The 19,325-nt window shown below is 48.4% G+C and overlaps 3 protein-coding genes across 6 annotated transcripts; 1 reads left to right on the forward strand and 2 right to left on the reverse strand.

Annotated features, from left to right (window-relative positions):
- Positions 1 to 828: 828 nt before the first annotated feature.
- On the forward strand, positions 829 to 4,426 carry LOC127762806 (sucrose:sucrose 1-fructosyltransferase-like). Its single transcript, XM_052287300.1, has 3 exons — positions 829 to 1,349; positions 1,735 to 2,606; positions 3,603 to 4,426. The coding sequence occupies exons 1-3, from the start codon at positions 923 to 925 to the stop codon at positions 4,290 to 4,292; spliced, it is 1,989 nt and encodes a 662-aa protein (XP_052143260.1). The 5' UTR covers positions 829 to 922; the 3' UTR covers positions 4,293 to 4,426.
- Positions 4,427 to 10,118: 5,692 nt separating this feature from the next.
- LOC127762805 (putative pentatricopeptide repeat-containing protein At1g68930) lies at positions 10,119 to 16,192 on the reverse strand. 4 transcript variants are annotated; one of them, XM_052287297.1, is made up of 4 exons: positions 13,734 to 16,192; positions 13,449 to 13,632; positions 12,825 to 13,042; positions 10,119 to 11,891 (listed from the first exon to the last, which is right to left on the reverse strand). In XM_052287297.1, exon 1 carries the CDS (start codon positions 16,179 to 16,181, stop codon positions 13,926 to 13,928), a length of 2,256 nt encoding a protein of 751 aa, XP_052143257.1. In that variant the 5' UTR covers positions 16,182 to 16,192; the 3' UTR covers positions 10,119 to 11,891; positions 12,825 to 13,042; positions 13,449 to 13,632; positions 13,734 to 13,925. The 4 variants fall into 4 exon arrangements, with proteins under 4 accessions (XP_052143257.1, XP_052143258.1, XP_052143256.1 ...); XM_052287298.1 differs by having other exon boundaries at positions 10,119 to 11,946; XM_052287296.1 differs by lacking the exon at positions 10,119 to 11,891 and having other exon boundaries at positions 12,284 to 13,042.
- Positions 16,193 to 17,711: 1,519 nt separating this feature from the next.
- On the reverse strand, positions 17,712 to 19,101 carry LOC127762814 (RING-H2 finger protein ATL79-like). The gene has a single exon (XM_052287312.1). It carries the CDS (start codon positions 18,936 to 18,938, stop codon positions 18,372 to 18,374), a length of 567 nt encoding a protein of 188 aa, XP_052143272.1. The 5' UTR covers positions 18,939 to 19,101; the 3' UTR covers positions 17,712 to 18,371.
- Positions 19,102 to 19,325: the final 224 nt, after the last annotated feature.

The following is a 19,325-nucleotide window of genomic DNA, read 5'->3' on the forward strand; positions in this document are numbered from 1 at the left end:
GTCACCCTGCCACTAATCCGTGGCTTAGATGGTGTGGACGTTGCCTCGTCATCCTCCTGCTCTACAGCCACCAAACATTCCCTCTAACCCTAGCGAACTTTCCTAGCTAGCCCCCTTAGACCCTAAACTCTAACTGATCGATCCACCACTAGTTACTGTAGTGGGAGAATCGAGGAGCCACCGCTAGAAATCCCCCCTCCGCCTTCCAATACTTACGGAATGAATTAGGTTAGCAACTATGAATCACAATAAGTTAGAGCACGTACTTATTTTTATTTATAATAATGAAGTAGCGGGTTTTCCTGCGTAATTTAAAATTACACGCTAAATTCTAAAATTAAAAACGATATTTGACATATAACAATGATTTCTATTTCTACAAATATGACTAGCTAGCGTTTATATACAACTATACCGACAAAACATCTAACATTAACTTGTATTTCTAACAAAACAAGAAAAAACACCATGAAATTTCTATGTGGCCCGGGCAGTGAAGCATGCAGTGTGTGACGCGGGACTCCGGTGAGATAGGCGAGGAATCTCCTCTCGTAAGATTCACCTACTCTTCTCTCGTCAAATTAACAGCCTATCGATGATCGATTAACGGAGGCTGGCAACTGGGCCAAATAGGCGAACAACCAATGGGCCCGCGCCACGTGCATCCAGCATCAATCCACCACATAATAATAATAACTAAATAAAATAAACAAATAAATTAGTGATGGATCCGAACTCTAATACTAGTATTAGCAATACAAGAAATAGAAATAGCAATTGGATCGGAGGCACTATAAATACATCCTCCGACCCCTCGCCAATCCCGCACACAACGCAAACGCAAACTAATCTCCTCTTCTCCTCTCCTCCCTTTTTCTTTCTTGTACTAATATTATATCCATCTCGCGGCGACGCGACGATCATGGAGACCCGGGACGACGTCGCCGACGCCTCGGCGCTTCCCTACTCCTACTCGCCGCTCCCCGCCGGGGACGCCGCCTCCGCCGACCTCGCCGCCGCCCGCCGTTCCCGGAGGCGCCCGCTATGCGTCGCCCTGTTCCTCGCCTCCGCCGCGGTGATCCTCGCCGTGTCGGTCCTCTCCGGCGTCAGGCTCGCCGGGCGCCCCGCGACGACGACGATGGTCGTCCCGGGGGTGGTGGAGATGGAGATGGCGAGCAGGGGGCCGGAGTTCGGCGTGTCGGAGAAGACGTCGGGGGCGGAGGAGATGGTGAGGCTGATGGGCGGCGCGGCGGGTGGGGAGGCGTTCCCGTGGAGCAACGCGATGCTGCAATGGCAGCGCACAGGATTCCATTTCCAGCCCGAGAGGAACTGGATGAACGATCCCAACGGTACTTAATTTCTTTGCATTTTTTTTCTTTTATTTTCCTTCTTCGATCGATCGATTGATTGTTTTCTCATCTCAATTCGTTCATTCCTTCCGCTCTGTTCGTTCGTTCTTCTAGATCTGACAACATTCAAATGCTATTAAATAAATTCCCATTTTGGAGGAACGTTTTATGGTTAAGATTCTTCCAGCCCCATTTTCCTTTTTTTATTTATTTTTGAGAAAAGATTTAAAAATAAAAAAGGAAAACCGAGATACCCTTAAGATTCCAACCGCACCAACCGACCAGGCATGCTGCATGCATGTAGAATTCGAATTGCATTAATTTTTAGATAGATAAAATTCAAATTACAATATATAATCAAATTAACATTGGAAATGCAATGCAGGTCCGGTGTACTACAAGGGTTGGTACCACCTGTTCTACCAGTACAACCCGGATGGGGCGGTGTGGGGCAACAAGATCGCGTGGGGGCACGCGGTGTCCCGCGACCTCGTCCACTGGCGCCACCTCCCCCTCGCCATGGTTCCCGACCAGTGGTACGACGTCAACGGCGTCTGGACCGGCTCCGCCACCACCCTCCCCGACGGCCGCCTCGCCATGCTCTACACCGGCTCCACCAACGCCTCCGTCCAGGTCCAGTGCCTCGCCGTCCCCTCCGACCCCGACGACCCCCTCCTCACCAACTGGACCAAGTACCACGCCAACCCCGTCCTCTACCCTCCCCGCACCATCGGCGACCGCGACTTCCGCGACCCCACCACCGCCTGGCGCGACCCCTCCGACGGCGACTGGCGGATCGTCATCGGCTCCAAGGACGAGCACCACGCCGGCATCGCCGTCGTCTACCGCACCGCCGACTTCGTCACCTACGACCTCCTCCCGGGCCTCCTCCACCGCGTCGAGGCCACGGGGATGTGGGAGTGCATCGACTTCTACCCGGTGGCCGGCGGCGAGGGGGTGGACATGACGGAGGCGATGTACGCGAGGAACAAGGGGGTGGTGCACGTGATGAAGGCGAGCATGGACGACGACCGCCATGACTACTACGCGCTGGGGAGGTACGACCCGGCGAGGAACGCGTGGACGCCGCTGGACGCCGCCGCCGACGTCGGCATCGGCCTCCGCTACGACTGGGGCAAGTTCTATGCCTCCAAGACCTTCTACGATCCGGCCAAGCGCCGCCGCGTCCTCTGGGGTTGGGTCGGCGAGACCGACTCCGAGCGCGCCGACGTCGCCAAGGGTTGGTCTTCCCTCCAGGTACAGCTTCATTACCTCCCTAAACTATTTTAAGTTTAACTAAATTTATGGACAAACATATATTAAATTAGTTTCATCAAATCAATAATTAAATATATTTTTATAATATATTTGTTTTGGGTGAAAATTTTACTACTTTTTCTATAAACTTAGTTAAATTTAAAGCAGGAATTTGACTAAAATTAAAAACAACTTATAACTCGTTTTGAGGGAGTATATATTAATTAATCCAGCTACTACTAGTAATTAGCTAGCATGCATGATTAGCTAGGCATCATTGGCATGCATATGTGCACTTTTACTGGGCTCCATTGACACGTTGGATCGACGAACAACACGTACATATGCATATGCCTGCCGGAGTGTGGCGTAGCAATCAAATAATGGCAGCCACTTGTGAAGAGCGAGAGAGATGACGCGAACAAACAAAAAGCTTGTCATGTTGGTTGTCAAAATGTCGCTTAGCTTCATCCAGGAATGAATGCGGATATCCTGTTGGGGCCCCACTGCTCAGCTACCGACCGGAGCAACTGTTGAGATACCCTTTTTTGCAATAATTGACATAATAAACAGATCGTATTATTATTGGTTGATGGATGGAATTGCTTGTGTCCAAGCTCTAGTCCTCCTAGCAACTGTTACTACTAGTAGGAATAGCTGTCCTTGCCCATAACTCATGTGCAACCATGTGCTGTAGCTGCATTCTGCTTGTCTTTGCTGATGCTTTGCCTAACTGAAATCATTTGCACACCCAACTTAACTGGGATTCATAGATTGCAACCTTTTCTTTTCACCAGAAAAAGGGCTGTCTTTTTTGCTTGCTTTTCAATATAATTCCACCGCTCTCATTTTCTTTGCTGTCACAGTACTGATAGATAATGCAAAATCGCTTGGTTCATGTGAAGCAAGCTATAGTAATAATAATTATGATTAACATGTGTAATTAAATTACTGGAGTAGTAGCTAATTAGTAAAAATAAAAAAATTGGCATGCAGTCGATTCCTCGGACGGTGGAGCTGGACACCAAGACGGGGAGCAACCTGCTGCAATGGCCGGTGGAGGAGGTAGAGACGCTGCGCACCAACTCCACCGACTTCGGCGGCATCACCGTCGACTACGCCTCCGTCTTCCCGCTCAACCTCCACCGCGCCACGCAGCTCGACATCCTCGCCGAGTTCCAGCTCGACCCGCTCGCCGTCGACGCCGTCCTCGAGGCCGACGTCGGCTACAACTGCAGCACCAGCGGCGGCGCGGCCGGCCGGGGCGCCCTGGGCCCCTTCGGGCTGCTGGTGCTCGCCGACAAGCGCCACCGCGGGGATGGGGAGCAGACAGCCGTGTACTTCTACGTGGCCAAGGGGAGCGACGGCGGCGTCACGACGCACTTCTGCCAGGACGAGTCGAGGTCGTCGCACGCCGACGACATCGTCAAGAGGGTCGTCGGCAACGTCGTCCCGGTGCTCGACGGCGAGACCTTCTCCCTCCGGGTGCTCGTCGATCACTCCATCGTCGAGAGCTTCGCGCAGGGGGGGAGGTCCACGGCGACGTCGCGGGTGTACCCCACGGAGGCCATCTACGCCAACGCCGGCGTCTTCCTCTTCAACAACGCCACCAGCGCGCGCGTCACGGCCAAGAAGCTCGTCGTCCACGAGATGGACTCCTCCTACAACCAAGCCTACATGGCCTAGACCCTCTCTTCTTCTTCTTCTTCTTCTCCATTATTACATTATTACATTATTGCTGCTTACTTGTAAATCATTTTTGACGCCGCCGCCTGCTGCTAGCTGCTGGCCTGGCCTTCAGAATTTTATCTCTTTGCTTCTTTTTTTTTGTCTCTGCTTTAATTTTGTATCTCGATCGATCTCGACCGATCGATTAATTACTATATCTCCATGAAGAAATGCATGGATGATGGATCATGGATGGATCGCTCCCTTCGATCCAACTGTACCTAGGGGAAGAAGATGCCATGGTCAAGCAATACTTCTGTAAATGTTTCACATGAGTCAAGATTTATGCAGAGTTATAATATATATGTCTCTCTCTCCCTCCCTCTTTGCAAACAAAAAGTATCCAAGTGAAGAATCCTCTCTTAATTTGCACCAAGATAGAGACACGCACAAAAGAGTTTCGCGGCCCGTGATAGACTGATGCTTCTTACATCTTGCTGGCCTGGGTTGTTTGCCTTTTTCTTTTTCCCTGATTTCTTTATATTTGTTTTCAGCCCGCAAAAAGAAATACAGAAATGCACATGCTTATTATTCTCACATGGATGCAAAGCCTGGGACGTGGCAAATGTAGCACAGTACATGCTTATACAGCTACAAACAATACATGCATAGATCAGATTTTTGTCTTCTGCTTTATGTTTTTTCTACATCGTGTTGAGTTTAATATATCATGTTCTTGACGAGCCAAAATACAAACAAACTGCCGCTGGAACTGTTAAATGCCAAAAGCTGCTATTTGCAGCATATTAAGGGAACTGGGGAGGCAGCTAGCTAGATTGGTTAGCAGCTCAGCATGAGTATCATCAGTAGTATCTCAGAGAAATACATTTCAATGCACTGTGGACACATACCTTCAATGAACAACAGCTCAGCCTGACACTGCGCATGCTTACAAAGGGAATAAGGGAAAGTCAAATTGCAACTTCATAACCGATTTTGAATTAAACCCATTGAACACGCTCATCATACGTGCATCCTTTCTTTCATTTTCTGTAAGGATCAGATGATGACCAAATTAGATGAGAACCAACTGTAAGATTTTTTTTTTCGAGGGGAAGGTCAGGAGTTCTGCCAATTTCAATTAAGTAGGGGGAAAACAAAGTTTTACAACATGCAAAGTCCAGGGTTTGGGGATCCCTTGGATACATGTAGCGCCCGTTCCGTCGTGGCGTCTAGCGGAAAAATTTAAATTCTAAAAACCCTAATTGCGAAAATTGTTTCTTTGCTTGTAGTCAGTCTCCGTGCCAATTCCAGATCTTAAATCCCCAATCCATCGTCGAATTCAAATCCCGAATCCAATTCCTTCCCAAATCGAATTCCTTCGCAAAAGTCTATTTTGCCTCCCTTGGTTCGGTGGGCCGATTCCCTCTCGGCCCATCTTTCTCTTTCTCTCTCTCCCCCCCTCTCTCTCTCTCTCCCTCTCTCTCTCCCTCTCTCCCTCGCTCTGCCCGCGCGTGCGCGTGCGCGAGAGCCGCGCCGAGCGCCTCCCCCTCGCTCTCCCTCTCCCCGCCTCCATCCCCGGCGAGCTCCCCGCCCGCGAAATCGGCCCCCGCGCGCTGTTGCTTCGCGCGCGCGCCCGCGTGGTCGCCGCCCGTGCCGCACCTGCGCCGTCTGCGTCGCCCGGCCCCGCTGCCCTGCCGCGCCTGTAGCCGCGCAGCCGCTCGGCCCCGCGAGCCAGCACGCGTGCCCAAGCCGCGCCGCTCAAATCGCCGCGCGCCGTTGCTTCCCGCGCGCGCGCACCGTGGTGGCCGACCGCCTGGTCGCCACCGCTGTCAGCATCTGCCACGCCTACCGCCCGTGTCGCCGCTCCGCTCCACACCGCCCCCGCCGTCATCGCCGTCGTCACGACCCGGCCCCGCCACCTCCGTGCAAGCTTCCAAGGGATGGAGGCAGAGCCCCTCCTCCCACTGCCCCGTTGTCCTCTCTCTCCATCCTCCTTTTCCCAAAGTAGCAAGGGGCAAGCTCCCCTTTCTTTCTTCTTTTTCCTTTTTCTCTTCCTCCGCCGGCGTCATCCTCCCTGTCGCCGTTTTGGCCGCTAGAACAGAGCGCCAGCTCGCTGGCTTGACCACCCAATGTCGGTTCCTCCCTCCCAAACCGACATTGTTGCCCCTATAAATCCAAGGCGCCCCCTCTTCCTTTCCCTCTCCCTTTCGCCCTCGCTCCACCGCGCCATTGCCGCCCCCCTCTGTCTCGCCTCCGCCGTTCGTCGCCAAAGCACCGGGAGAGCCGGAGCGTGCGAAGGATGCGTGAAGGGGACTCCGGGCGCACGTCTCCCTCCTCTTCCCCGGCCCGAGGCCGGAGCGATCACGCCCCGCGCCGTCGGCCATCGTCACTGCGCCCGCCCGCACGGTAGTGCATCTCCCCGTTCTCCCTCCTCTCTCTATCTCCCCCCTTAGACTCAAGTAGTAGCACGAGTAGCCCCCCCCCCCGGTAGCCAGCTGGCGCCGCCCCAACCCTTGCCGCCGCTCGCTGTGTGCTCGCCGCCGTCGCCGCCCGAGCTCGATAGCGCCTCTCGTCGCCGGCCTCGCTCGGCGTAGCTCCGCCCAATCCGGCGCTAGAATCAAACTCCGGAGACCTCGTAGATGCTCTAGTGTAAATGAATCGAACCCTAGTCGTCTCGTCGCCGTTTCCCTCTTCTCTCGCCGCCGGTGGTCGCTGCCGCAATCCGCCGCCGTCGAACTCCCTCCGGCGAATCCGAGCCGTTGGCTTGTCTCCCCTCGTTCCGTGCAACCTCCCGGTGTGCTCGCCTTCGCCTGCCTCGCCGTAGATCACCCCGTCGCTCGCCGTCGCCGTCCGCCATCCGTTCTGGCCGGCGTCGTCGTCTTCCTCCAGCCGGCCCGCGTGGCAGCCACGTAGGCGCCACGTCGGTGCCAGCTCGGCCAAGACCGGGTCAAGCCAACCCCGGTCAGCCACTCCCCTTGGCCCCGCTCGCACGCGCGGTCCACCGCGAGCCGTGAGGCTGCGCGTGGGCCCGCCGCATCCGCGCCCACCGCGAGCCGCGCGTGCACCGCGCCTCCCCTTCCCAAACCCTAGCACGCCCCGCGTGCACCTCGCTCACGGTGAGCCGAGCCGCCGACAAGCGGGTCCCACCCAGGACCACGCAAGGTGGACCCGGCCCACCGGCTCCCTCTCTCCTCCCCTCCCCGCGAGCCCCCTTGGGCCGCCCCTCTGGCCAGCCGGCCCAATGGCAAGGCCGGGCCGCGCCAACCCCTCTCAGGCCGCGCTCAAGCCGCCCGCGAACCGTTCCTACTCCCTCTTTCTTTTCTTTTTCAAAAGGGTTTAATTAAATCCTTTTTCCTTTAGATCAAAAATCCAATAATCTTAGAAATTCAATATCTTCCCAACCGTAAGTCCGTTTGACTCCGTTCAACTTCCAAAATTCCTCAAATCTCGAGATCTATCTAATGGCATGCTTAGAGGTCAATAATAGGGCTTTATTTTCGCTGTTTGTTGAGTTGTCCCGTTTCGCGTGTAGTTTCGGAGCCCGAAGACCCGCAGTGCGAGGATTTCGAGGATCAAGCTCAATGTCTCGAGCAAGGCAAGTCACCTTTGATCATCTTGCACCTATAATTTAAATCTAAGTATTTATTTTTCGCAAATATTGCATGAATAGGATTTACACAAGTAATTCGGCTGCGGCTTGCGAGATAGCCTACCGGCCCCCAATCCTAATTGCTGCAATTACCCTCCTTGAATTATTGAACACTTAAACCTCCTTTTGTCGACCGTTGTGCTTCGATGCACGGGCCTTCGGACACGCACATCGGAACACCCCCCCCCCTCAAAATTTAAAATATCCAACGATGGGTAAAACTTGGGTTTTGCAAAAGACTTGGAAAACCCGACACCTAGGTCGGAGCTTGTGAACTAAATGAATTTCCAAAATCGCGGACCGGGGAACGTACCGGGAGTACGGTTTCCCGCTCTTGCACTTAAGGACTGTTTCCTTGGAATTACATCCGAACATAAGACAAGTGCGACCACATGGGTGGAATGGGACACCCCTGGCTGAGTAACTAGCTAATCGGGGGAGACATGATGCCAAGAGACATGTGGATTCAACGGGGTGGTGCCGGGGAGAACCCCCGGGTTTCCTGGCACAGTATGGTCTGGGACCTAATCTGGTGTTGGTCTGGGACCCCTCTCGTTGGCATATGGTGAACCTGTGTCGGCTTTCGAAATGCCTTGTCATGAAAGCCTTAAGGTCTCTAGACGTGGCCGTTCTGCACAGGCTGGATGATCCGGGTTAGTAATGTCGTATGGGTAAAGTGTACCCCCTCTGCAGAGGTTATTAAACTGTTCGAACAACCGTGCCCACGGTCATGGGCGGATGTGAGGTGATTCCTAGCGTAGTTTTGTTTGACTACTGCTTTGTGAAATTGCTGCTGTGGAATGGGTTCGATGTTTGGTAAATCTGCGGCTGATGGGATCAGCCAAGCCCGGGTGGCCGTTTTAAGGTTGTTGGCCGGGTGCCAACCTTGAATCAATTCAAAGACTGATACATTGCACATACTCCGACCGGACGAGACGCACTGCCTCATCCGTGTCGTTTGAGAAGCACTCACTTAGTCGTTTCAAAAAGGAGTTTAAATAAAATCAATTGCAAAAACAACAGCCTTTCCTTTGAAACCTGCATTAAACACTTAAATTCCCATGGCTTGCTGAGTACTCCTGTACTCACCCTTGCTCTATATAAATAACCCCCCCCCCAGTTGCTGAAGAAGATGATGTGGATCCCGCTGACGAGGAGTTCTTCCAGGAGCAAGTCGGTTACGATGAGTTTTAGGGTTTCGGCCTAGTTCCCAAGACGCGCTTGTGATGTTTGGTCCAAGTCTTGGCTTCCGCTTTCCCTTTTGTAATGTAGTTGTGAGCTCGGGATCTGTCCGCAGCCCAACATGACTGTACTCCTACTCTGTAACAAAGAGACCTCTGTTGCTGTGATATTCTGTCTTCCTGTGATACCAGCACTGTTTCCTGGGACTGGTATCGATTAACAGGTTAATTTGGAGCGTCACGGGCTAGTTCTGTTCAGGGCTAGTTCGGGGTGTAACATCCCGGCCTAGGGCTTAATGGGATTAATAGAATACTCATATCAACAAGTTGCAACTTCTTTTCCGAAAGCCAATCTCCAAAGAACTTCAAGGTTAAGCGTGCTTGGCCTAGAGCAATTTGGGATGGGTGACCGAGTGAGCACAAAGTGTGTAGAAAAGACATGTGTTGGTTTGTCATGACCTATGAAAGCTATCAGATGTAAGCGGGCCTGGCCTGGGAGAGGCGGGACGTTACAATACACTGTAACTGTAAGAATTTCCAGCTGCAATTAGTTTTTCTTAAAGAATCAGATGACAAAGAAATCAGATGAAAGCACCTCATCAGAGACGTACAAACATTATCAGGTAGCACTATCTGACAACAGAACAAAGCATGGATCAATTCCCTGCCAAGACTGGTGCCGAGTAATTTCCAGATATCATCGAGCCATTGGAAGGAGTCAAACCAATAGTAACTCTGCAGATGTTAGATCAATGATTTGAATCACTTTGTTAGCTGAAGCACACTGTTCTCATTGGCATCTTCGTTCAACAAACTCAAGGAAGATCTCAAATTCTTAAGTGGAGAGCCTGTTCAATCGGATAACCACATATATCCTGCGCATTTTTACAATTCGTAACCAACCTCAAATGTTCATATAGATATATCAATGATTTGCACTAAGAAACGAAAAATGATCAGCTTATCAGTACTTTGCATCTGCTGTCAAGATCAATATGCAAGCCCCACAGGAACTACTGCAACCACTGGGAATAAATGAAATTTGAAACTGGTCCACTTGAATCGCAATCACTTATCTGACCATATCAGAGTGTGGTGTGTTCATAACTACACATGGCCCATTTGCCTTTTTTAAAAAAATGCACACACATAATATACATTCTAAATGAGTTTTTGCAGTTCCAATTTCAATCAAGATTGCCTGAACTGGAATATTCTAAAGAGGCATAGGCAGCAAAAAGGTAAGCAGCATGTTGCTCACAAAAATAATGATGAAGCGAAAACAATTCATTGAATTTAAGTAGCCAACGATTCTTTTACTTCTATCATGAAGCAGCCGTTTAGCGGAACAAGGCCAGAGACAGAGATGTACCAAGCCCTCTGGAGATTCGCAGCTTTCAACCAGAGAAATGCTCTTTACCATCCACCGGTGATCCAAAGAAAAGATAACACATATCCTGGGTTATCACCACTTCACCATAAAAATGAAGGATTTGGGACTAGCACCATGGTCTCAAAAAAAAGAGAGGCTATTTCTGACAAGGTCACTTCACAAGTCACAAGATATCTTCATCTCAATGGTGTATGTTTTTGTCCTCTCTGGCATTTTATGAGATATTGTACTTATTTTCAATTGCGTGATCTTACTGTCATATAACTGCATTGTGACTTTGTGAGGTGGTTCAGCACAAACTTCCATCTTTATATCAAGAAGACATGACCGCCAACACAAACTGCTATAAAGCAAAAGGGCAGTGCTGCATCTGCATGTCAATGTGTCCAGTTTTCTAGGTAGTACACGAATTTTTCAATTATTTGGTTTGCCATTCTCCTTCGTCTCTCTCTCAGCAGGGATTTGAGCATGAGGCAGCGACCACCATACTTTTCTTCATGTCAAATTAATGCTAGAAAATGTGGATTGGCACTTCTGCTGTGCTGTCAAAACTTGCCTCCCAACCAGGCAACCACCATGTAACTAATTTAGCAACGGCTAATCAGAACTACCTTCCTGAAACACAGAATTATGATTTCATAAACACACCTCTTTTCAACCCTGCACCTGCAGGGAACATGAGAATTCTTACTTTCAGATGCAGACTTTCAGGAAAGCCAAAGAATCTGATCTAAATTTGACCTTGATTAACCCTTTTCCTTTCTTCAAGTAGGCTGAAAACTCTGGTTCATATTTCATACTAGAAGAATGTGGGGGTGTTAGCTGGATTGACAGGATGATTACCAGAAGTCTCCGCAAGAGCACGTGCCATTGTTAAACTTGTGAAATCTGACAGCATCCCTCACAAGAATATCACGGCAAATCTGGAACGCTAGGAACGATTTGAATTTCAAATCCAAAAAATTGGGAACCTCTGCAGGTATGCCATGCAGCTCAGGCAATGATTTATGCATATGAGAAAGAAGCAACTTTGGAAGAAACAGGTAATACTGCCAACAAGGAACAACAGCAAGTAGAAGTCACAAACTTATCTCCCATCCCTGCAGGTATATTTGGTGCTACGTTGATTGATTTGTGTGTGGATAACAAAACAGGAATTGATCTTTTTGTACATGATCCAGTTATCCCAGGCTGCCATCTGGCTAAAAGCTATTAGTGTGAATTCTACTTCCCCTTGCAGGCTGAGCTTACAGATCTCTGGGTAGCCTTAAAAATCTGCAGTCTTCTCAGCTTGGTGAATGTGATCTTCTCACTGATAACACAAAATTGCTACTATCTTCAAGCAAAATAATTTTCAGGAGAATCTATGATATTGGAGCTTGAGGCCGCTCCTATCAAAATTTCAACAAAATTTGCAGGATCAGCAATTGCAGGTCAAATGGATTCCTACAAGGGCAAATGAAGTTGCTGATAAACTTGCAAATGAGGCAAGAAGGATTAGTTATAGGGCTAGAACTTTCAGTTTTTGTCACAATAGTTCTCATGTTTGCTATCAATCTAGATGCCCAAATACAAGTGCCCTTGTAAACCTCTGTCTTGAAGAGCAAAACATAATGCATGTATTATAATAGAAGTCATGAATTCTAAAGAAAGAGAAGACTTAAGGTTGTTGGCTCAAATAAGAATTGCCAAGATGTTAAAAGAACAATTGCCAAGATGTCTATTTGAGACCATACTCATGGCCACATGTAGTGCGCAAGTTGCATAAGTTCATCAAAACGGCGTAGCAATAAGATTTAATGACGGTTCTAGTGTCCTGTGGTTTTTCAGAAGATAATAAATAACAAAAAAGGGCTTATGCTTAAAAAGCAGCCAATTTACTTGGAAACTAAAGTTTCTAAGATTCGTTTTTTAGGGAAATCATCCAAGAAAGCATATTAGTTTATTGCAAAGGAAAGCATATTAGTGACAGCAGTAAATAGCTATATCTTTATGTATTTCTGCAGAAATCAATGCCCAAGGTCATATGAAAGAAATCAGCATATAAATGACAAAATTGATATTGATAGGTGCTGGAAGCCTCAAATTACTTTATCCCGTTGGTGCTTCTATACAATATGATCCTACCATAAAAGCAAAAAAATAAAATAAAAAATAACAGCTTGAGACCTACTCTTTTCATTGAGTAGTAACACTATTTTTTTATCTCATGGGTGGTGTGATTAAGCTTATGGATAAGAAATTAATAAGACATTGACATAAATGTAGCACCTGAGTACCTAACAATAATTTAAAACTAAAAAGGAAGAAATATATGCACTAACCGCAATTGTGTGTACCAACTATTTTGCATCCATGTACATATGCGGTTGAGTTTTTCTAGAATTCGACTACCTAGGCTGCTGCTGCGAGTGTGGTGTATCGTTCATAATTTGCAGGTTTTAGTCCTTGCAGCCTAGCCAATGTCTTTGAGTATGGATAGCGACCTCCTTGAACTCCTCCCTCGAAAGCCTTCTTTGAAGGTGAGATACACAAGATTACCCTGAGATAAAAAACTTGTTCAGTAAATTAGCAAATATATCATGAGGCAGGTGTGTGTGGATAGACAATAAAGGTACAGTATATTTAGTACTATTCAGATACATGGAACCAGTCATAATGCAGTCCTTAATATTTGTCGTAAATATCTGACTGATTCTGACATAAACACTGTCAAGCAAAGAAGCATATGGATTCAAAGCCTCTTTTTTTTTGCAAAATAATTCAAAATGATATCAACCGGTTTTGCTAGGCAAATCTGAGTTGAGTAGGATTTCAAGGAACATGTCCTCTTTGAGCAATTTTATAGCCAATTTAGTAAAAAGCTCTCATCTTATTTACATTTTTAAGAGGATATTTCTATGACAGGCATTACATTGGATCATAGAAGGAATCAACGAGATGCTGACCTTTCTTCTCAGGAGGTGATACTTCCCTTTTACCAGTGACATTTTCTGCTTTATGAACTACAGAGTGAGCTAGGAAATGCAGCAGTAGCTTCCCTCCCTACTTCATCTACTGACTGCACTAACGGATCCAAGCAAGAAAAAAATTCTTCCTTGGAGATATTATGATCTATATACTTGGATTGAACTGAAGAAATTTACAGAAAAATGTCAGTGCAAAAAAACAACACACAGAAAAACTCAATTAGAGAATGGATATCAGCTATTGAGCTTGCAAAGTGAGAGGACCTGGATGGCTCAAAGCCAATGGCTCTGACCAGAGGAGCTCGCAGCGATCCCTTCTCCCATTTCAGGAAAGCCAAAGAATTTGATCTAAATTTGACCTTGATTAACCCTTTTCCTTTCTTCAAGTAGGCTGAAAACTCTGGTTCGTATTTCGTACTAGAAGAATGTGGGCTGTCAGCTGGATTGACAGGATGACTACCAGAAGTCTCCGCACGAGCACGTGCCATCACTAAACTTGTGAAATCTGACAGCATCCCTCACAAGAATATCACGGCCAGTTATCTTAGAAATGAACTTGGTAGCATTGTGACAATCCACACATACCCGTAGATTCTTGACAATCCGAATTGGCATTTCTTGTGGAACAAAGATTAAGCCAAAGGCAATTGCTAGCTTCTCGCTGTGATGGCTAATCATGTGAACCTTATCAGCATCTGCCACATCATGCAGCACCGAGCTGACATCAGGCTTGTATCCTTCTTCAGCCATCTTTGAGTTGAGCCACTCTAGCTTTTCGTATATTCTACTGGAGAAGGGGTGGGATTGGTCATCGGCTGAAAATATGTGAACTTTGTTCTTGTACTTGATCCAACTGCAGCCTGGTTCCTTCTTCACCTGCCTGTCCCTCATTCCACGTCTAAGATGAGCGACTTCAGTCCATTGACCTTTAGCAGCATGCATGCTACACAACAACACATAGCTGGCAGGGTTTTGTGGGTCAGTTTCCAAGAGATTCTCAGCTGCCCACTTGCCAATCTCCATGTTCCCACGCAGCCTACACGAGCTCAGCAATGTTGCCCATCCAAAGGCATCAGGACTGTGTGGCATCTGCTTTATGAATTCCTCAGCCTCTTTGAACCTCCCTGATCTACTGTACAAGTCAATCATACAAGTGTAGTGATCATCTATAGGAACAATACCGTGGTCCTTCTGCATGGAATCAAAGTAGTCGCACCCTTTCTCTACAAGTCCTGCACGGCTACAAGCAGAAAGGACACCGATAAATGTTACCCCATCAGGCTTCAAGCCATTTGCCAACATCTTCTCAAACAAATCTATAGTTTCTTTTGCCTTCCCAAATTGAGCATACCCTGTCACAAGAGCAGTCCAGGAGACTTGATCGTGGAAGGACATCTCATCAAATAAGCGGTGTGCATCCTCAATGCTGCCACACTTCCCATACAAGGTAACTAGTGCATTGGACACTGTAATGTACCGCATCAACCCTGAGACAAGTGCTAGGCAGTGGAACTGTGCACCCTCTTCCAGACTTGCTAAATTAGCACAAGAACTTATAACACTGCCTAGAGTGAAATCATCAGGCTTAATGCCATCCATTTGCATCTCTGAGAATGCCCGGACAGCCTCCTCACTGCAAGCATTCTGTCCATATCCAACAATCATCGCAGTCCACGATATGATGTTTCTGCATGTCATCCTCCTGAAAACAGCCTCTGCCAATCTGATGCTCCTGCACTTGGAGTACATGTCAACAAGCGCACTCCCGACAAAGACATTATCTTCATACCAAGTCCGAGTTATGTAGGCATGTATCTGCTTCCCTTCTTCCAAGGCAGCAAGGGCACCGCAGGCTGTAAGAATGCTTCCGAAAGTGTACTGATCAATGCCAACACCCTCTGCCCTCATTCTCCTGAAAACATCAAGAGCCTCCAACTGCAAACCGTTCTGAGTCAGTCCTGTAACCATCGTAGTCCAAGTAATGGAATCCCTGTCCACCATCAGCTGAAACAAACCCTTTGCATCCTCGATCATCTTGCAGCGGAGCAGCCCTGTGATCAAGGTATTGTACATGACCACAGTCTTGGCCTCCATTTCTTGAAACACCCGCCTGGCATCCCTAATGAGGCCCATCTTGGCATACATATCGACCAACGGGCTCCCAACGAAAGCATATGCCCCGAACCCAAGCCGCAGTACCTGGCAATGCACCGAGTGGCCAAGCGCGCGGTCGGAGAGAGCCGAAGCGACCATGATCATCGCCGACAGAGTAATCCGGGTTGGCCTGACGCTCTCCTCCCGGAGCAGCGCGCGGTACAGCTGGACCGACCGGGCAGGAGAGCCGGTGCTGGAGAAGCCGGTGATGAGCGCGTTGTAGGACACGGCGTCCCGCTCGGGCATCGAGGCGAAGAGGCGCTCCATGTCCGGGACGAGCCTTGAGTGGGCGAGCGCCGAGAGGAGGGCGTTGCGGGTAAAGAGGTTGGGGTCGGGCATTTCGTCGAACACGCGGCGGGCTCGGGCGAGGCGGCCGGACTTGGCGTAGGCGGTGAGGAGGTGGTTGAGGAGGAAGGTTGGGGGAGCCTGGAGAAACGTCTTGAGAATGAGGCAGTGCACAGCGCCGGCCACGCGAACCCCGGTCCGGCCGCCGTCGCCAGCGGCGGAGGAGAGGATGGCGGCGTAGCGGTTGCATAGCGCGTGGGCGGCGTGGGTCATCGCGCGTGGGCTTTCGCTTACTAGACTAGAAGTGCCCGCGCGGTTAGCAGATAAGTTTTCGATAGTTCATTTTATTCAAAAACTTTTATAAAATATGTAAAACTATATATAAATATATATAAATATATTTAACAATAAATTAAATAATATAAAAATAATTAATAATTACTTAAATTCTTTTAATAAGACGAACGGTCAAATATTTTTTTTTAGAAAAAGTCAATAGCGTCGAACGTTTTAGGATGGAGGGAGTACTATTAAAGGCCTTCACATCAATAAATAAAAGTTGGGATTGTACTTGACAGTAGTTAACAATTCGGGGAAGCACAAAAGAATGCATATGCAAACAAGCATCAAATTGGGCAAACATCTTTGTGACACACAAATATAGAATAAACAACCTGGCCACTAGCAAATTGACACGACACTAAATCAAGAGGAGGGAAAATTTTCAAAAAAACAGGGAAAAAGGAACCGTACCGATCTTGGGGAATTTTATGATTCGCGCGCTTCCCCTGCAAGTACTATGGATGTGTTACTACTGGGCCTGATTTAATTCAGGCCCATCAGACAAAAGGCCGGGCCAGCTACGATCCCTAAGATTTAGGCCCATATTGATCGTCAGCCCACTGTAGGCCTATTGGAGGAAGCGGGAAGAAGCAATAGGCCGCGTGGGAAGCCCATATTTTGCGGGCTGCCTTTCTGTATAGGCCAGAGCGGGTTTGCGGTAAACACTTGATTATACTCCTCCATTCACACATACACACACAAAAAAGGAAAAAAGAGCAATGTACTCCTATCCAACACCCGGGAGGACGCATCAATTTGACTACTGTTTGACTATCCATAATTTTGGTCAGGCATCTTCATGCACAACACCACCACTAATTAGTGCTAACCTTTTCACGCGATGAAATGGTCTGGAACCGGAAGCATTGTCGTTTGGGTGGAGAACTAACCACGTTGAACACAGAGTCAGTAACTATCGTCTATCTGAATGACTGAAGGCATCAAAGGCAGCCACACTCTGAATCAATCGATGTGAGTAGAAATACAGGACAACTCACTGTCGGATAGTAACAACAGGATAGATTGATGTGCATTATCCACTTTGCCAAATTAGGCGTAGGCTAAGCACAACCTAAGCTTCTGTATAATTATCCAGCGTAGTAATAGTAAAGTAACACTGATTATCATGCATTTGCCAATCTAGATAATACCAAAGTTTGCCAGAATCATGCAACTTTATATACTACTCCCTCCGTTTCAAAATGTTTGACACCGTTGACTTTTTAACATATACTGTTCGTCTTATTCAAAAACTTTTGTGAAATATGTAAAATTATATGTCTACATAAAAATATATTTAACAATGAATTAAATGATAGGAAAAGAATTAATAATTACTTAATTTTTTAATAAGACGAACGGTCAAACTTATGTTAAAAAGTCAACGGCGTTAAATATTTCGAAACGAGTACTAGAGTACTAGTGGCACTTGCCTTTCCGTCAGAATTAAGCAAGCAGACATGCAAACTGAATTCCCGATTTCAGTCATTCAAGAGGCACACCACACATTGAGTGACCACAAACCAACGATATAAACACCATATTGAATACTCGAGATTGAATGATCACCTAACTGTTTGTGTTTTTCTTTCCCTTCACAAAACAAGCTAGGATGTCTCTCCAGTCTCCATATAAAAAAATGAAGATGTTTCACCACTCCCCTGTAAACAAATCTGCAGGTTGTGCAAATTCCCGGAGTTGGAAGCAAATTTGCAGCCTCTACATTGAAAGGCCCTGTCTGATAAACCTTTATCTGTGCAAATCTGAGCCCAGATTCCAGAGGAATTTCTTGGCACCAACACTAGTTCACATGGGAAAAAAGAAGCCAATAACTGAACAGATGTTGTGATAATCGAACAGGAGAGTAATGAATCATTTTCACTTTTTCAGCCTAATCTAAAACTCTCAAGTTCATACATCTCCTTGAACAGCCAAACAAAACAGAGAGAGACACCAAATGATCCATCCAGTTGGATCAAATCCATCATCTCGATCTTGACGAATATTTACACATGAAAGCAAGCAAGAAAGAAAGAAGCGAAGAAAGAGAGAGAGAGAGAGAGAGCGAGAGAGGAGAGCTTGCCAAGAACAAGGGCCAAATCAGTTGGCCGCATGCATGCATCAAGGCGCCACCGCCGCGGGCTCGGTAGCGGTGGCGCCGGGCGGCGTCGCAGCCGGCGCGCGGCAGGTCGGGCACGACGAGCGCCGGCCTCCGGCGAGCCATCGCTCGATGCAGCGCGCGTGGAAGCCGTGGCCGCACACCGGCATGACGCGCACGGTGTCCCCGTCGACGAACTCGGCGAGGCAGATGGCGCACTCCGCTGCGCCGGCCAGCTTGGTGCCCGCCGCGGAGTACACCAGAGCCGGGGGCGGCGGCGGCGGGTCGGCCTCCTGCACAGGCGGCTTCTCCGGGTCCTCGGCGGCGGCGGCGGCGGCGGCTGGTTGTTGCCTGGCCCGGCGGTGGCGGCGGAGCAGGTACCTGACGGCGGCGTTGAGCGCGAGGGCGAGGGCGAGCGCGGCGAGCAGGGCGGCGAGGATGACGGCCATGTTGCTGGCGAAGTCGCCGGCGCCGGAGTAGGGACCCCATCTGTTGGTGGCGATGGTGCTGGTCGCTGCCGTGCCGTTGGACGGCGAGCGGTGGGCGTGGTCCGGCTCGTGCTCGTGCTGGTCGTGCGGCGACATCGCCATGGTGATGGTGGCGTTCTCGAGTAGACTAGACTAGCCAAGAATATTTCACTTTTGTGGTAGTAGTCGAGTGAGGTTTAAGCTTAGTGCAGTCAGTATACTAGCTAAGCTTTATATCACTCAAGTGCAGTACTCAACTACTCAAGGGGAGATGTGTTGTGCTCAGCTCAGCTCTGCCTCTGCTGCTGATGAAGATAGATAGCTATAGCTTATGTTGTGAGGTGAAACCGGTGGAAATATTCGTCGAATATATATATACATTTTTTTGATAATGCAATGAAAATCCCAACCTCTATTTTAGCTGTTACTTATTACAATATTATTAACTTGATTGTAAAGAACGTGAAGCACAAACAGGGTTTGAAATTTCTCGCCCCCCACCGAAATGCT

Source organism: Oryza glaberrima, chromosome 2, assembly GCF_000147395.1.
Source record: "Oryza glaberrima chromosome 2, OglaRS2, whole genome shotgun sequence".
In the NCBI taxonomy this organism is placed as follows: Eukaryota; Viridiplantae; Streptophyta; class Magnoliopsida; order Poales; family Poaceae; genus Oryza; species Oryza glaberrima.

Bases quoted from the DNA above. Each gene is read 5' to 3' on its own strand.
- LOC127762806 (XM_052287300.1), top strand. From the start codon at position 923: ATGGAGACCCGGGACGACGTCGCCGACGCCTCGGCGCTTCCCTACTCC. The intron at 1,350-1,734 runs GTACTTAATTTC...AATGCAATGCAG, and splicing joins CTGGATGAACGATCCCAACG to GTCCGGTGTACTACAAGGGT. The intron at 2,607-3,602 runs GTACAGCTTCAT...ATTGGCATGCAG, and splicing joins AGGGTTGGTCTTCCCTCCAG to TCGATTCCTCGGACGGTGGA.
- LOC127762814 (XM_052287312.1), bottom strand. From the start codon at position 18,938: ATGGCGATGTCGCCGCACGACCAGCACGAGCACGAGCCGGACCACGCC.
- LOC127762805 (XM_052287297.1), bottom strand. From the start codon at position 16,181: ATGACCCACGCCGCCCACGCGCTATGCAACCGCTACGCCGCCATCCTC.